General features: G+C 36.3%; 1 protein-coding gene across 1 annotated transcript in view; it reads right to left on the bottom strand.

Moving 5' to 3' along the window:
• LOC134741502 (neurogenic protein mastermind-like) overlaps nt 1–17,110 on the bottom strand; it is a 59,713-nt gene extending 42,603 nt beyond the window's left edge. Inside the window, exon 1 of the mRNA XM_063674304.1 lies at nt 16,452–17,110. Within this exon, the coding sequence (XP_063530374.1) occupies nt 16,452–16,516 (65 nt within the window). The 5' untranslated portion in view covers nt 16,517–17,110. The remainder of the gene's footprint in view (nt 1–16,451) is intronic.
• Nucleotides 17,111–17,650: the final 540 nt, after the last annotated feature.

Here is a 17,650-nt window from a genome sequence, read left to right as displayed (position 1 = left end):
TTTGCTTTATTTGTTAATTTCCACACTTAAATACGTATTGAAATGGATAGGATACTACGACAGCAGTCCGAACTTAAGTCACGGAAAGGTCACATATATTGGAAAAAATATTAATAATAAGTATATTCGCATAATAAGTAAGTTGTTAAGAGGCCGGTGTCGATTTTAGTCGCAAAAATGTAAAATTGATAGATTTAGTCTGTGAAATTGTACATCTTTTGTTACCTAATTGAAATAACAAGTACTGGTTTCTATTAGCACGTCTTCTTATCTTGCCTTTTATCAGATCAATTTTTTGAAAACAGACACAAAATTAGTAATGATTTTTTTTCTGATGGACGTTTAGGTAAACGCGCGTAAAGCAGAGATTTTGTCGCTCTTATTTGTAAATTTCGTAAAGTTTGCACTGCTAAATATAGTAAATTTGTATTACACATATTCTGTACTTGACCTTTATCAGATTACATTTTTGTTTTATGACTAAGAGATCGATGAAATGAAAGAAACGAATTCAATTTTCTCCAGAAAGGACCTCAAAACATGTGACAATTTCTCCGAAATTCTACTTATTTTCGACGTAATTTTGATACTTAAACAATCTACAATAATTACTGAAACTATTCTTATACATCAATTTGTATAATTTACCACCATAATTTTTTGATGAATTTTTAAAAACTGCCCCTTCTCTTCATATATTACCGGCGACGTACGCTCGCGACCTCATTATTAAAAGGCAAAATGAGCAGACGTGCTAATAGAAAACAATACATGTTATTTAGATATTACGTAACAAAACGTGTATAATTTCAACGACTAAATCTATCAATTTTAAATTTTTGCTCCAAAATCGACACCGGCCTCTTAAAACAAATATACTACATATTATTCAGTCTTATTTTTATTCAAAATTGACAGCACAGCCTTAGTTGCTAAGATATTTGTATTTGCACATTACAAATACTAGGTACGAAATACTAAGTACAAATACTTTATTGTGACAACTCGAAAATTGATTTGTGAACCTTACGAAGTGACATGCCCGCAAAATGCCCGCTGTAGTACGACGTATGGTTATTAGAGTTATACCAAGCTAAGTTGGTAGCGACTAGCGACGCATAGTCTGAAACGTTACTTTTGATGCTGGCTATACGTGCAGAAAATATAAGTATAATCCAATGCTCTGTGATGGAAACAAAAGGTTACAATTATAATGACCACCAAAAAATACTTTTTTAATACAGTTGCGTTATCGCTAAAAGTCTTTCCTTGTTATTTTCTTTAAAAGCCTGGCAACCGTTATTTGTGACCGGATTTTTGCAGGCAACCCTATACCATTGTATTTGCAATAAAATTACCATTATTTTGATATATAATTCAAGCGTCAGACAGATGGGTGCAATTATCGATTTAAACTCACCTGTTTAAACACGGCAACCTCATAATAGTGACCGGAAAAACATAGGGAACCTAATTTATTCATGTTGTACAAGTTGTATACTTTCCATTGGAATTTATTTCGTTCGTCAGACAAATCGGTGAAATTTGAAGAAGAAAAATTATTTTCAAAAATTTATTAAAAATAGCCTTGACCATATTTCTTTAACCCTATTTATTTATGTTCAGGAACATATTTTCTTTCATAAAATATAAGTTTCATCCGTCAGACGTATCGGTGAAGGTCGACCATATATAACGTATCTTAGACTAATTGGCAATTACTCTACCGACAAGAGCAAAACTCTTAAGTTATGATGATGATGAAGCTAGGTACATCCAAAACGCCAGTATGTCGCTAGTACATAAATGCATGTAATTTCTAACCGATGCTCATTCAGCCACGACGGCCGAGCGGTCACCTTGAGCAAATGTTAATGCGAACTAGGCCTGCTTCATAAAAATCATTACTAACTAATCGCTCATTGTATTTCAAATAACGATTTAATCGTTTATATATTATAAGTTTAAATACTTAGGTAGGTAGGTAGCTACCTCAAGCTGGTAAACAATTGTTACTCCATCCGAAATCCTTGCAACGCCGAAATTTTGGGGTTAGTAAATCGCTTTCAGTGGCTTTCACAAAAAAATGCGTATTGCGTACCGACCGACCCATAACAACAAACAATTAAGTAAAAGTGATTGAGTAAAGGTTACTAAAATAGACTCGATTTCGTCCCGTTTTGTAACTTCGGCTCTTGAATTTTAAGGCTGGCGGCCACTAGGCTCGCCGAGGCGAATCGCAATAATTCGCCTTCTATACATTTACTATGAAACTGCGTCTATTGATGAAGAGCCGCGGCGCGTCGAATCCAATTTACCATTCTGGTAAATGTATAGAAGGCGAATTATTGCGATTCGATTCGATTCGCCTCGGCGAGTCTAGTGGACGCCAGCCTTTAAGAACCCTTATCAGAGCCCGGAATTTTCGCGGCAAATACAAAAGACTGTCGCAATCTTGCTAGAGTTAGAAACATTTTTTTATCGATATAGATAGTTGTGTAATAGAAGAAAAAGACGGTCAACCAAATAAAAATACAATTTTAAATTCACAAAATTGTACTAGTTCACTTGTTGAGTACGGTGTAACCATAGAGTAACTTATACTAGAGCGGTACTGTCATAGTAAATTTTGTAACCCCAGTAAATTCACTGCCATCTGTCGACACACTTTAAAACTAAAAATGAAGGTTTATAAAAATACGATAATTTACTTAAATTGTACCTGCATGCTTAGGTACATAGTTCATCAGTTAATTCAAATTATGGAAGACTGATAGTCTGATAGGGCGTGCTAATATGATAAACAAAACTTTATAGGTCCATATGAAATGATACGAAGATTACGAAGTGAATCATTGTTGACGGGTTTTATTTGTATTAAAAATAAAGATTTCGTCCGTGAACTGTTTTATCTACGCGGGGACGCGCCAGTGGCGGGCACGTATGATTTTGTTTTGTGGAGTTTATGTAGAGATAAAACATCCGTCACTCTCACACTCTAGGCGGGCTAGCGTAGGCACAGATTAATAAATAGTTACTACGTAACAGATACATCATTCCCATACAAAAGCGAAAATACCTACTCTATAATAGCCTACAAAATCTTAATAATAATACCTGCTGCTCAGGACGAGAAGAAATGTACCATAAGTATGCGCACAAAGAGCCGAGACTGCCTTACTCGCCGTGCGAGCCACGTGCCAACGCGTCATCGTAAGAATGCGCTAGGGTTGTACTGTTACTTATGTTATTATTGTAATAAAACGAATGTTGCGAATCAACTATATTTTATATTAGTCAATCAAATATTTAAAAACAACACTTATAATACCTGACTCAAAAAACTCCTTAATTTACGATTTATCTACTTATGTTCAAATAAATAAATAGTGACAAAATTCATAAAGATAGATTTAAAATACTACTCACCTTTCTTCGTCTCTCGGAAATGAAAAAACCGGCCAAGTGCGAGTCGGACTTGCCCACCGAGGGTTCCGTACTTTTTAGTATTTGTTGTTATAGCGGCAACAGAAATACATCATCTGTGTAAATTTCAACTGTCTAGCTATCACGGTTCATGAGATACAGCCTGGTGACAGACGGACATCGGCAGCGGAGTCTTAGTAATAGCATAGAGTAACTTATACTAGAGCGGTACTGTCATAGTAAATTTTGTAACCCCAGTAAATTCACTGCCATCTGTCGACACACTTTAAAACTAAAAATGAAGATTTATAAAAATACGATAGAATGTATTTAAATATAGATAAATGATTTTTTTTATTTGCATTAATTATTTTTATGATTTTGACCCATGTTCTTTCACTGATATGCGTTAAAATTGTTAAATAACAAACGAAACCGTCAACGCCATCTATACGACTGTAGGCCAAAACTAGTAGCGCCCTCTGAACGAGAATCAAATTTTCTTGATTTTCGAGGCACGTTTTTTCCTTAGACTGTATCCATCTATTACGGAGTTATATCTATCTTTGGTAATAGGGTGCCGTTTTTACCCTTTGGGTAAGGAACCCTAAAAAAACGACAAATTTTCTTTTGTTTTTTGACTTTTACACCCATCTACTGCACAATAATTACGTGGTTTCGGTATTTCGAAGCGTAAGCGCGGGAAACGTGCGGTGCGAGCGCTCAGGCGGGCGTTCGGCGGCCCTCTGTCGATTATATCGTCGACGATACGCCGAGCGGTAGGCATATAGCGCGTGGCTTTGAGCAAGTGAAGGAGGCCTGGCGTAGGGCACGCGCGGGGCCTTTGGAACACTAAAACTTGTCGTCTGTGTTTTGTTTGGTTCATTGACCAGTCAGCCGCGCTTGGCGCGCTTAGCAAACAACGCATTCGATAACACTCGCCCGTTACACTATGTCACTGTCGCTAAATAAAGGTAAACCTGCACAAAAACAGTGCCACACGTTATTTTAAGTAGATTCAGGTACCTAAATATATTTTTCACATCACCAATTCGAAAATCGGCTTTTTCTTCCCTGCTAGGAGGGATCAAAGTGGCACTTTTCTTCCCTGCTAAGAGGGATCAAATTTTGCTCCCTTGTGACACAATCTACTATTTTAACTCTGAAATACTGTGAATCAATATTGGGCAAGTATATATTATATTGAATCAATATTGGGCAAGTATATATTATATTGATTCAATTTCAACTTCATTCAATTATTGACTTAGTCAATTTGTGGAAGAATGTCCCTATAGGAAATATTTATTTATTATTCTCAAAAATGGACGGCAAAGTCGACGTTGCCGGTTAAAAAGTAAGTTGCGAAGTGCGTTGTTTATGGTCAGTCAAAAAATTTAAAAGTTAAAAACATTGCAGTCTCGATTTCGGGACTGCAATGTTGCATTCAAATTCCATTGTTTGTCGAGTTCCAAACTTTTTAAAAGTTGAAGTGGCCATATCAAATGTAGGCATAGGTCCATTAAACAGCCAAACAGATAATCAGGACTTATTATTATAATGTTGGTACCGCGACTATGTAGGTGTCTCAAATAGGTTGGCGTATTTTCAGCAGAAAAATACACTTCTATTTTTAATAATTAAAAAAAACGGCGGCAAAGCAAATCTTATTACTTTTTCTGTGAAAATATAAGAACGTTGCTTCTGTAAAATATTTCTATTATATTTGTATTTATTGCGCCATTTTTGAAAAAAACTATATATGACTCGGCTGGAGAGCTACTTGCTGGCTTCGGATTCAATTAAACTCAGCCAGCAAGTAGCTACTTCCGAGCCTCGACAATAATGTACTATTATTGACAGGTCAGTATATCATATTGGACACAGATCGAATAACTTACTCGAATCAGCCTGTATACGTCTTAAAACGTATAAGATTTATACGATAACGCGATAATATCATGAAATAGCAAAACGCCGGCAACTGTCCGTTTACTCTATTTTGAATACGAGTGAAAATTATTTGAACAACATGTCCATATGCCCAACAATAACAGCAATAGCAATAAATAACACAGCATGTCGCAGCGCAACATACACACGGACGGGACGGATATTATTATAGTTTAACATATAAGAATATTTTCCAGTATATTAATAATAAAACAAACTAATAAATAATAAAAACATATTCAAAAATATTCAAATTTTTGTTATGAACAAACTGGATTATGGAACTAGGTAGACTATCAAGATCGTTATCATGTTTCGATGAGGTGACGCGACAAGTAAGTGCAACTATATAGGTAGATATCCAACGTAGCAGTTACGCAATATTATGGTCGTCGACTCCGCCATAAAATGCCTTATCAAAAAAAACGGTATAAACAAACATCGTGTTACATATATTAGGAGGTTGCTGGAGTCAGTATTTTAAATAAGTATTACACGTACACATTTTGTAATACCAGCCACTCCGCTTTGCTGTAGGCTGTAATGTTATGTTTGCGCTAAAATGGCTGTATTATTTTGTTTTCATCACACTTGCTCGAAAAAGATCTTATTTCATGCAGGTTTCATTCCCTTCAGTACGGAAAAGGCCTATATTGTTCCCGCGGGACTTATGGATTGTAAAAAAAATCTTTTTTTTTTTAAATTATGTCACTAATTCTTACGAACCAAGAAGGTTATAAGACTTATAAGTAAAATACTTAATTTAAGGGAGTTTGACTTTTAAAATACTGACAATCATAATTTAATATTTTTGTTTATGTTTAAAAATATTTATATATTAATCTAATTAGATTAATTTGATAGCCGTTTTAAATATTTTTACACAAAATGTTCAATCGTGGCTGAATGCCGAAGGTCTGTGCCTTCGACGCCTGTTACCTGTCAAGAAATGACAATATGGCGGACGTATGTTTGAAATCTCACCGTATTTAATAATTATTTCGCTTAAAATTTAGTTTTTTCTTCGCAACTCGCAAGTGTGATGAAAAACCTGCGGCTGTCGGGAATTATAGCCCTAGTTTACAAAATATCGCTTTATACTATATAATAATATAATAAATACGAAAATAATTTTAATTTTTTAATTATTATTTTTTAATATATTGTTTAGTAAGCAGTCAATTGTCATCGTGGAAACTCGAAAACACGAATCTGAAGGTAAACTTCGAACAGTTCGTGTTAAGAGTTTATACTGTTTGTAAAAAATGCGCTTTCCAATAGTAAAAAACGTAGATTCCAAGAATTTGCATAAATGCAGTAAGTAGTTACGAAATACAGATTGCAACTGTCACAATCACACACATAAGTATCGTGTGGATTAAATAATGAAACATTTATACTATTTATTTCTACTTTATACCTAAATACCTGTATTTACTATAAAACTCTAGTGATATGTATACTAATCAGTACACGATTATATGTGTCAATAGTAACTATCACCCGAACATAGTTCATAAATTACATATATACATAAAAGGTATCGTATGTGTTATATAAAGAAATTCAAAGACTGCATCGCAATGCAAATAGGAAATGTAGAGCCAGGCGAACGTTAATGCACCGCCTATGGCCGTTTAGAGTACCGTTAGCTGCAACCGAGACTCAACATAATTTCACTCGGTGCGAAAACCACTAACCCTGCCCTTACTCACATTGATCCATTGCTTTGTAAAAAATGTTCTATACGGAATTTCGGGGATGGTTGCATAGTAAAAATTGCTGTACGACCTTATATAATCACCCTGTATTGTATTATAATTTCGCCACCAATGGTGTAGGAACTGTAGAATACAAAAGTATAAACATATGATGTCGACTGCACCGTACCGTATCGGTAACGTAACTCACGGAACTTATGTAACTAGAATATTCCTATGGGTTCTAATAGCTATCTTTAGCTTATGTTATGTTGATGTTGCTGAAAATTAGGTATTCGCTTGTTCCACCTTTTACCACCTTTGGCCTACTCTCGAATAGATGGCGTTGACAGTTTCGTTTGTTATTTAACAATTTTAAGGCATATCAGTGAAAGAACATGCACACACGCTAACTTCTAAAATAAGAGAATGATAAAACTAAAAAATAATAATAATGTACATTACCATGCACTTCCACCGAAAATTGGTTTAAACGAGATTTAGTAAGTAGTTTTTTTTAATACGTCATAAATCGTAAACCGCAATTTACCTTTCACTCACGTTTCACATAAAAATACATTGTTAAAATTATGTAATGTACGGAACCCTCGGTGCGCGAGTCCGACTCGCACTTGGCCGGTTTTCTTTTTAAATAGTGATTCAAGAGGAAGGTTTATATGTATCATCATCATTGCACCTGTGCGAAGCCGGGGCGGGTCGCTAGTTAATATATATTATCGCTTCGTCTGTGACGAGTTTAACGAGGGGTATTACACTATATAGTTCAAATTATACTACAGATGGTCAGATCAAGTATCGTTCCGTGCAGAGATAGGCATGTTTTTGTATTTTACTTAATTATTCACAATGAAATCTAGAAGAACCCGTTCCGTCTATCTAGCTTTCTGATTCCACACCACTTAATAATCAATCCAAGACATATTTTGAGTTCAAAGGCTAAAACTATGATGAGAACTAACGCTAAGTTAAAATGGTTTTCTCGAGATACGAGGGGCAAAAACTACTTCAGCAAATTGAGAAAGTCGAGTTTTAATAAATACAAAAAATATAAAATTCTATCGCCATTATAGCAGTATCGGATTTAGGAGCGTAAATACCCTAAGCCTAAGGCCAAAAGGCCCGGGGCGGCGGGATGCAAAGTCGGCGCAGGTCGAATTTTGCAGTCAGTTTTGCGTCGTGAATAAAGCTCGTCACAGACGGAGAGATAATATATATATTAACATACCGTAAGATACCAAAATATGTATATAAATAGCTTCGTGTGTGGACTCTGTCAAGTAGTACGTAAAATATATCGTAAGATGCCTTGCTGTAAAATATCTTTTGGTATATTATTGCTCCGTCTGTGACGGGCTTAAAATGAACAACAATGGACGGTTTTCTGTGCCAGGCCGCCAAATATTAATAGATTTAATAGGTATAGGTACGCCTCTGATCGGTTTGCAAATTTGCTTAAAGGACTCTGGTCAGGCCATAATTGTAAATAAAAAGAGGTGTGCAAATATTAGAAACGAAGTTATACTCGTATCCAAGCAGTTAATGATTTAAATGGAGGTTGTTACTAAAGGTTGCGCAACGACCATACAACAATGGTTCTCATTTCAATAGGTAAGTTACATAAACCGCCGTTACAGTGGCGTACAGTACGAAACGGGTAAAAGCAATAGCGCCAGACCAACGGTCAATGTCGTGACAAGTGTGCCCGCTTACGGTACGTTTGGCAGGTGCGGTGCGCCCGGCTACTCTGTCATCATTTTCCGAATCGTACCTCTACCTACAATGTCAAGAGTCCAATGTAATATATGCAAATCTAAATTGTTCCAAAAAAAATATTGTCCCATATAAAAAGGGATATATGTAGAGTGCCTACTGGCTACACTACCTCGAGCCTTGGCACATAAGTGACTCGCGGCATGCATAAAGTCAGTTTTGTATTGGAGTAGCTATTGTAATTGTTAATATGCCGTAAGCACAGCAACTGCCCCGCCCGAGGTCTCTTTTTATACTGAATGACAAATTAGACTTTTGATTATTTCTTGAAAATAATATTAGGTACTTGGAATCCTCAAAATCTCAATACTTATTCGAAACTTCAGAAAACTCGAGCTTAGTTTTAAGTGCGAGTTTGTCATGTATTTATTATTATTAGGTACTTATTGTTATTCTGAGATGTTTGGCGCCGATCTATTAAGCCTAGTTAATGATCCTTTATGACCTAGTTGGTAGCTCATTCTTGGTTTATCTGAATGAACAGACTACTTGGTCTAACGGAGCTACATATTTACTTCGACTGGATATGAAACGTAACCCGTTAAGTTAGGTCTCAGCGACTCGTTCCGCCATAGGAACCCTTTTCTAAATAGAATAATTCCTAATCTACATATTTGTATATCGTTGAAGAATCACTACTTTGAAAACAACTCGTATCTTGTTATGTTAATCAAAAGTAAAATGTGGTAACTATGTACAGATATAGTGGATAATCCTTTACCATCGTATTTTCTTGGAAACGTTCGTATTAGTCATGCTACTTCAGTCAACCTCAAGTACTGAGACTGACTCAAACAGAGTTGTGTGTTTCAACGTTGAGTAGCAGTGTGAGGTTCTGTTGCATCGTAGTCAGTAGTGCTTGAACAAATTGATAAACCGAATTTGCATTAGAACTATTTTTGTGCGAAAGTCGCATCAATCGGGTTTAGAGGTTTACTCTCTTTAAACAAGGTGGTCGGCAGTTTTCTCAGCTAGTTTACCTACCATCTCTGTCTCTACAAGTACAATACAGCAAGAGCTATAATAATCAAATGATAAACGAATTTCAATGTAGGAACGAGGTAGCCTCCTAGGCGTGCCTGTGCCTACTCCATAAATTCCATATGTTTAAATTACAATTCGTTTACACTATGTCGTCTTGTCTGTCGCCTTGTACGTTGGGCAGCTATGAATTTATTTTAGCATTTCCCTCTTCGCCTCAAAATAGGGCATAATGTAATAAAACCTGACAGAAGAATCCATTGATGGAATGAATACCATGATCATAATAGGCATTGTGATTACTCCACCCACAAGTAATGATCTGAAATAATTATGATGACATCATACGACAGTATTCTGAGCCAAATAAATGCAAATTGTTGTAAGTATTGTCATAACTCTAGGCAGAAAATAACTCTAGGTATGAAGAGCTAAGCTAAGCAAGAATCACGGCCTGTATAGTATAGTCAATAATTATTAAATCAAATAATATTGTTTGATTGATTTACTACACAGTTGCATTGCACTGGCACTTGATCGTGAGAATAGAGCAATATATTTACATATAACACAAACCCGGTCCTTTATTTTATTTTAGGATTTTGATTTATCAAATATTATATTAAGACATTATTTTATCAGGGCAACTTGGGGACCTGACCCAGAAGTTCAAGCCATGGAGACTGTATAAAGGAGCCAAATCTCTATGTATGAAAAGTGTCCATCAAAAAACAGTAATTAGGCGGCGCCACCATGCACCGAAATACTACCAAAAACAGCCTACGTAATTTGGTAGGGTTATTTGTTGCCTTATATGGTTCATGTTATACTCATGTCCCAGAGCCTAACTAGCGCCACCGGAGAGATTAGGAACTATTATTTAAAGCTTAACGCGGTCACTTTTACAACAATTCTGCCATAAGAGATTGCGATCCTTTCTATACCATCCATAGTTCAAGCAAAGGGATTATCTTTGGATGTAGTTGGCATGGCAAACTATTAACAATGATTAATATGTAACCTGTGTTGAAATGTCAGAAATAAAGATAACAAAATAAACATTGTTTATTTATTTTTTTGTTTCTTAATATATTAATGCCTTAGATATAGGTATCATATATGTAACAGTCACATGTAAACATGTTGGTGTTACACTGTATGTTTATAGTTAAATAAATATATAAAATTAAATTTAAAAAAAAACATGATAGACCTGATAAAATTATGTTTTAAAGACAAAGTTGCTCACCACAGACTGGGTGGTAATATACCAAAAGATATCTTATGGCAAGGCATCTCACGATATATTTTACGTACTATTTGAGAGAGTCCACACCACACACGAAGCTATAATATATATTTTGGTATATTACGATATCTTATAGCAAGGCATCTTAACATACCTTAAGATATTATAGCTCGGTATATTACGATATATTTTGGTATATTTCGTCTCTCTCGCAATGTAACTAGACAGAGCGCGATATATATTTTGGTATCATTGTCGAAGAGGCCTTATTCCTACAAACGAGCGTATTTTGCATAATGCTTCCTTTTTCATTCAACATTACGACGTAACTATTAGTATTTATTCAAAAACTGTTAACGTTCTTAAATAATCATTTCCTAAACTAGCGGCTGAAATAGTTAAAGTTTTCATTTTCTCTTTTTAAACCTAAAATAGATGAGTTTTCCTGGGAGTATTTTTCAAAATTTGCAGTGAGAAGTGTCGTTTCGGTTGCCAATTTTGCAGTAAACAAGAAGCATTTGGTACATGAATGATTACAATTCAATTCACCATATCTTGTACGAGGGGCTGAAATGATTGAAAATCAAAGATTCATTAATTTTTTTTTATAAAATACCTTCCGAGTTTTCTTCATTTTTTCGGTGAAAACAGGGTCGCATTATATTTTTTTTATCGCAAATTGTACTTATATTTTGCCCTCAAATTAATATTATAGCAAACTCTAACTTTATGTGAACCCATAAAAAAATCATAACTATAGGACCTATTTTCCCGTAAATTTAAATATTTTTAAAAGATGTATAAATCACGCTGCACCGACGCTGCGCGCTCAGTCTCCGCCGAGCGCGCTTAGGGGACGGACCTGTGTTCGATCGTCAGGCGTTTGTTTCGTTCGTAACCAGCTAGCTAGTTCCGAGAAGTGGTGTATACTGCGATTAGAAAATCTTGATCCTTAGGTGATCAATGTGATCATAGGTACATTTTATAGCACAAATATTACATTTTTTCGCCTAGGTGATCGGGTCTGTTCAGGGTGCCTAGCCAAGGTGCCAACCGTTTAGGTAACTATAGTTATTATTATTTATTATTATTCGGAGATCCAACAGCTGTTAACATGTCTATAGGTTTTATAAATATGATACAAAAAGCCAATTACAGTTTACATTGAAACCAAATCTGTAGCTGGCCTCTGGATGGGTAGTAGAAACGGGTTCCGTATGTCTTTCCCTTTCCATATGACCAAGGTGCCTAGCCAAAATGCCAACCGTTTAGGTATCTATAATATAATTTACATTAAAACCAAATCTGTACCTGGCCTCTAAAATGGGTAGTAGAAACGCGTTCCTTATGTCTTTTGCTTTCCAGATGACCAGGGTGCCTAGCCGAAATGCCAACCGTTTAGGTACCTATAGCCTACATTAATTCCAAATCTGTGGCTGGCCTCTGAATGGGTAGTAGAAACGCGTTCCGTATGTCTTTCCCTTTCCAGATGGCCAGTGTCCAGCCAAGATGCCAACCGTTTACGCTCCGTAGCGAACGAAACGCAACTGTCTCTGTCGCATTAATATGTAAGAGTGATAGAGAGAGATTACCCTATCATTCGCTACGGAACGAACGCCTGGCATCTTGGCTAGGCACCCAAGGTTTAGGTACCTATAGTTTACATTAAAACCAAATCTATAGCTGGCCACTGTAATGGGTAATAGAAACGCGTTCCGTATGTGTTTCGTTTTGCAGATGACCAGGGTGCCTAGCCAAGATGCCAACCGTTTACGCTCCGTAGCGAACGAAACGCAACCGTCTCTGTCGCACTAATATGGAAGAGTGATAGAGAGAGATTACCCTATCGTTCGCTGCGGAACGAACGACTGGCATCTTGGCTAGGCACCCAGGTTTAGGTACCTATAGTTTACATTAAAACCAAATCTATAGCTGGCCACTGTAATGGGTAATAGAAACGCGTTCCGTATGTGTTTCGCTTTGCAGATGACCAGGGTGCCTAGCCAAGATGCAAACCGTTTACGCTCCGTAGCGAACGAAACGCAACCGTCTCTGTCGCACTAATATGGAAGATTGATAGAGAGAGATTACCCTATCGTTCGCTGCGGAACGAACGACTGGCATCTTGGCTAGGCACCCAGGTTTAGGTACCTATTATAGTTTACATTAAAACCAAATCTATAGCTGGCCACTGTAATGGGTAATAGAAACGCGTTCCGTATGTGTTTCGTTTTGCAGATGACCAGGGTGCCTAGCCAAGATGAATACCGTTTACGCTCTGTAGCGAACGAATCGCAACCGTCTCTGTCGCACTAATATGGAAGAGTGATAGAGAGAGATTACCCTATCGTTCGCTACGGAACGAACGACTGGCATCTCGGCTAGGTACTCTGATTATCTGGAAAGCAAAACCCACACGGAACGCGTTTCTATTACCCATTTCAGTGGCCAGCTACAGATTTGGATTTAAGTGGTTTTAACGTAAACTGTAGGTACTAAACCAAGCCTAGCCAAGATTCCAGTCGTTCGTTCCGAAGCGAACAATAGCGTAATCTCTCTCTATCACTCTTCAATATTAGTGCGACAGAGACAGTTACGTTTCGTTTGCTACGGAGCGTAAACGGTTGGAATCTTGGCTAGGCACCCTGGTCATTTGGAAAGCGAAAGACATACGGATCGCGTTTCTATTACCCATTTCAGAGGCCAGCTGCAGATTTGGTTTTAATGTAAACTATAAGTACCTAAACGGTTAGCATCTTGGCTAGGCACCCTGGTCATCTCTGGGTACAAGTATGTATATTTTCTTAACATAATAAACTGAAATTACTACTACCATGCACATAAAATAAAATAAAAGAGTGGCTATAACAATAAAAATAATGTTACTTGCTATTGAAATCGACAACGATCAAGATTATTCTTCTCTGCGTTCAAAACGCGTTATAGTTGCCGGCGCTCGCGTACCGCGCGTCAACGCCATCTATTGTGTTATTTTGTGAAATCGATGAACGCTCCAGGGAATAAGGGCTCTTATGATATATTTCGGTATCATACGGTATATTATCGCTTCGTCAGTGACGGGCATAAGACAAAAATGGATGACCACGCGAAATCGCCTTTCCATACATAGTTCTCATTTTCCTATCTGGATATTAACATTACTGAAAATATTTTGAAAACTTTATCTACAGCGACTACTACTACTGTTATAAGAGGACCATTTCAAAATTTCTATGGAATTTATGTGTAATAAGCAGTGAGGCAGGGTATATTTACCTAAACTTATGTATATAGTTCTAACACTTAGATAAAATTATTTAAATTTAGAATAATTACTAACCCAATGATCCCCGATGGTCTTAAATAAAGAATTTTATTATTATTAAACTTAGTAGAATATATAATAGTAAAAAATTGGAAACTGGAACTTCCTTACAACTACAATTTTTTGCCTGACTATAATCCCGGAAACATACTAAGTAAATAATATCGTATAAATAGGGTAAAAAACAATGCATTCCTCTTTTTTGTCCAATACAATGAATAGGCGTAAAATATTTTTTCTCAAAAATGGACGGCAAAGTCGACGTTGCCGGTTAAAAATTAGGTCGCGAAGTGCGTAGTTTATGGTCAGTCAAAAATTAAAAAGTTAAAAACATTGCAGTCTCGATTTCGGGACTGCAATGTTGCATACAAATTCCATTATTTGTCGAGTTCCAAACTTTTTAAAAGTTTAAGTGGCCATATCAAATGAAGGCATAGGTCCATTAAACAGCCAAACAGATGATCAGTACTTATTATTATAATCTTGGTACTGCGACTAATTAGCTGTCTCAAATAGGTTGGCGTATTTTCGGCAGAAAAATACACTTCGTTTTTCAATAATAAAAAAAAGGCGGCAAAGCAAATCTTATCAATTGTTTTTACTTTTTTCTGTGAAAATATATACGTAAGAACGTTGCTTCTGTAAAATATTTCTATTATATTTGTATTTATTGCGCCATTTTTGAGAAAAGCACTATATATGACTCGGCTGGAAGGCTACTTGCTGGCTTCGGATTCAATTAACGGACTCCCAAGGTCGTCCGTTTAAAACGAATCCTCAGCCAGCAAGCAGCTACTTCCGAGCCTCGACAATAATGTACTATTTTTGTAAACAACTTTCTATAAATATATTTCTTTAATCTAAATACAAAATTATATATCATCAATATCGTGAGAATCATAATCATATTCAAAACTATTGTTATTTTCTTGTAGATATATTACTATTTTTTTCCATATTTTCAATGATATGCTGGTTTCTTTTGATGCTTAAATCCACTTGTAAGTTGAAAACACTCTTTCGACATCTACAGACATTACTATCATTTTAATCTGGAAAGTCCCGGAATTGTTTTAATTTGGGAAGTCCCGAAAAAAATGTTAATGCAAGGAAGTCTCCACTTCATGACTTTGTTCTAATAAGTTTAGGTATTTATACTCTGCCTATTCCGATCACTGGTAATAAGTTTTAAATGTTTTATCAAATATTATTTCCCTTAAAATCACAAAACCTAGGAAGTGGTTAAACCATTAACCCCGTGTTAGTGGGATGGTGCAAGTGGCGCTTATTAGGTAAAAGTACAGATGTAGTGCATAATTCTTTTCCTTCGTATTTTCTTAGAAACGTATGAATGTGTCTTGCTATTTCAGTCTCGGTACAAAAAGTACTGAGGTTGACTGAAGTAGCATGACAAATACGAATGTTTCTGAGAAAATACGAAGGAAAACAATTATGTACTACGTCTGTAGGTAACAGCATGGGGTAGTGTACTGACCAGTCAAATCATCTACTCTTCATGTAGCATCAAAATGATTGAGAATAAAACAAGTATGTGTACTAACTTGAAATATGTAGTGTTGTGTGAAAGTGGAAGAAAAACATCGATGATATTGTACAGTCAGCAGCAGAAGTTGCTAAGAGGGTGCGGTGTTCAAAATGATCTTGAAGCGATTTTATTGTTAAGAGAATAAGAAGGTAATTTTAAACACCTCACCCGCTTAGCATCTTCTACTGCTGACTGTAGGTAAATAAATATACCTACAGTTAGGAAATACACTGATAAACAATAGTTTATCAGTGTATTTCCATAAATTGATATGATGTTTGGCTATAAGTAAATTCTGCCCAGTGCCGAATTTATGGGGAGAATCTGTATGGAAAATTTTATATAGAGAATGTTGCAAAGACTACCTAGACCTAGAACATTGCACCTATGAATTTAAAAACATAACAAATCTTAAAAGGTACTGCTGGAATTTGTAATTATTACACATGCTTTAGCAAGTAACCAATTCATCATACATACCTCAACCTATCCACTACTGCTTGGCGCTTGGGTGGCAGGATCATGTCCTCCATGGGCTGGAGCATGTTGGGCGGGTGCTGGGGCGAGGCGCCGGGCAGCAGCCCGCCGGCGCCGCCGCCGCCCACCAGGTGCTCCACGGTGATGGCGGCTCTCGCTTCACCTCTGCTCCATTCTCACCGCCCGCGCCTTCCTCCTTCTTACGATACTCAACGCTCAAGTACTACAACGCAAATACGCTAACACTATCAAAAAGTAACTATAGTTCGTCCTTAAATCCCTGAACACGTCTTTCATGGTGACACAAACAATCCGAAAGCACTTCCACCTTCCTTGATTTTCACAATTCCAACGATATAAAATCGAGAGGTTCACTTTTTGCACTCGTTTTTAACGTTATTGCACATAATACAACAGAGAAACATGTCAAAATGATAAAATGTTTTGAAACAATTTACGAAGCCATCGTAATGAGTTTTATGCTTAAATGGAGTTTATAAGCGCCAACAATGATCATGAATTCATTAGCTAACTTTAAATATGTCTATATTTTATATTTAGTCCAAAATAATATTGAAAACATCACAATTTCACAATTTATAGATTCAATAGTGTTTGCGTCTGCTTCAACGACCCTTTTGCCAAACATCAACTGAACTGAACTGAAATGACTGAACTAATTGAACTGGAACTGCAATGAACTGACGCTTGGAGAAGCCAAAGAGTATATAACCATTAAGCCATTTTTGAAATTACATTCCATATACATTCATAGTTCATTCAATTTGTTTGAGTTTCATGTTTAAACTCCGTATAATTCGACACAAAATAATACACAGTCCACAAGCAATCTAAATTTCTAATTCGTGCAAAAATAGCGGATTTATATTGTCTAATTTATATTGTCCACATTTTAACCCAAGGACTCTGCGTCGTTATAATATTTATGAGAATCATAGACCTAGCATTACATAGATGAGCTAAACGCGTGCGCCCGTGAGGGACAGAACATACGCAATGCGACAATATGATTATGATTGCTCGAGTAGATTTGTAGGCCACCATAAACCATACTAAATTTACGGTAGGGAATTAAAAAAATGTGACCGATAAGGACAAACAATAACAGCGCTTTCTCTGCTACTCTTACTGAAACATACATAAGACTATCCCGTTCGGTCATTTCCCCCCACCCCTCAAGC

This window comes from Cydia strobilella, chromosome 5 (assembly GCF_947568885.1).
Source record: "Cydia strobilella chromosome 5, ilCydStro3.1, whole genome shotgun sequence".
Lineage (NCBI taxonomy): Eukaryota > Metazoa > Arthropoda > Insecta > Lepidoptera > Tortricidae > Cydia > Cydia strobilella.
Note: the sequence above shows the minus strand (reverse complement) of the source record. Positions and strands in the feature narration are given on the sequence as shown.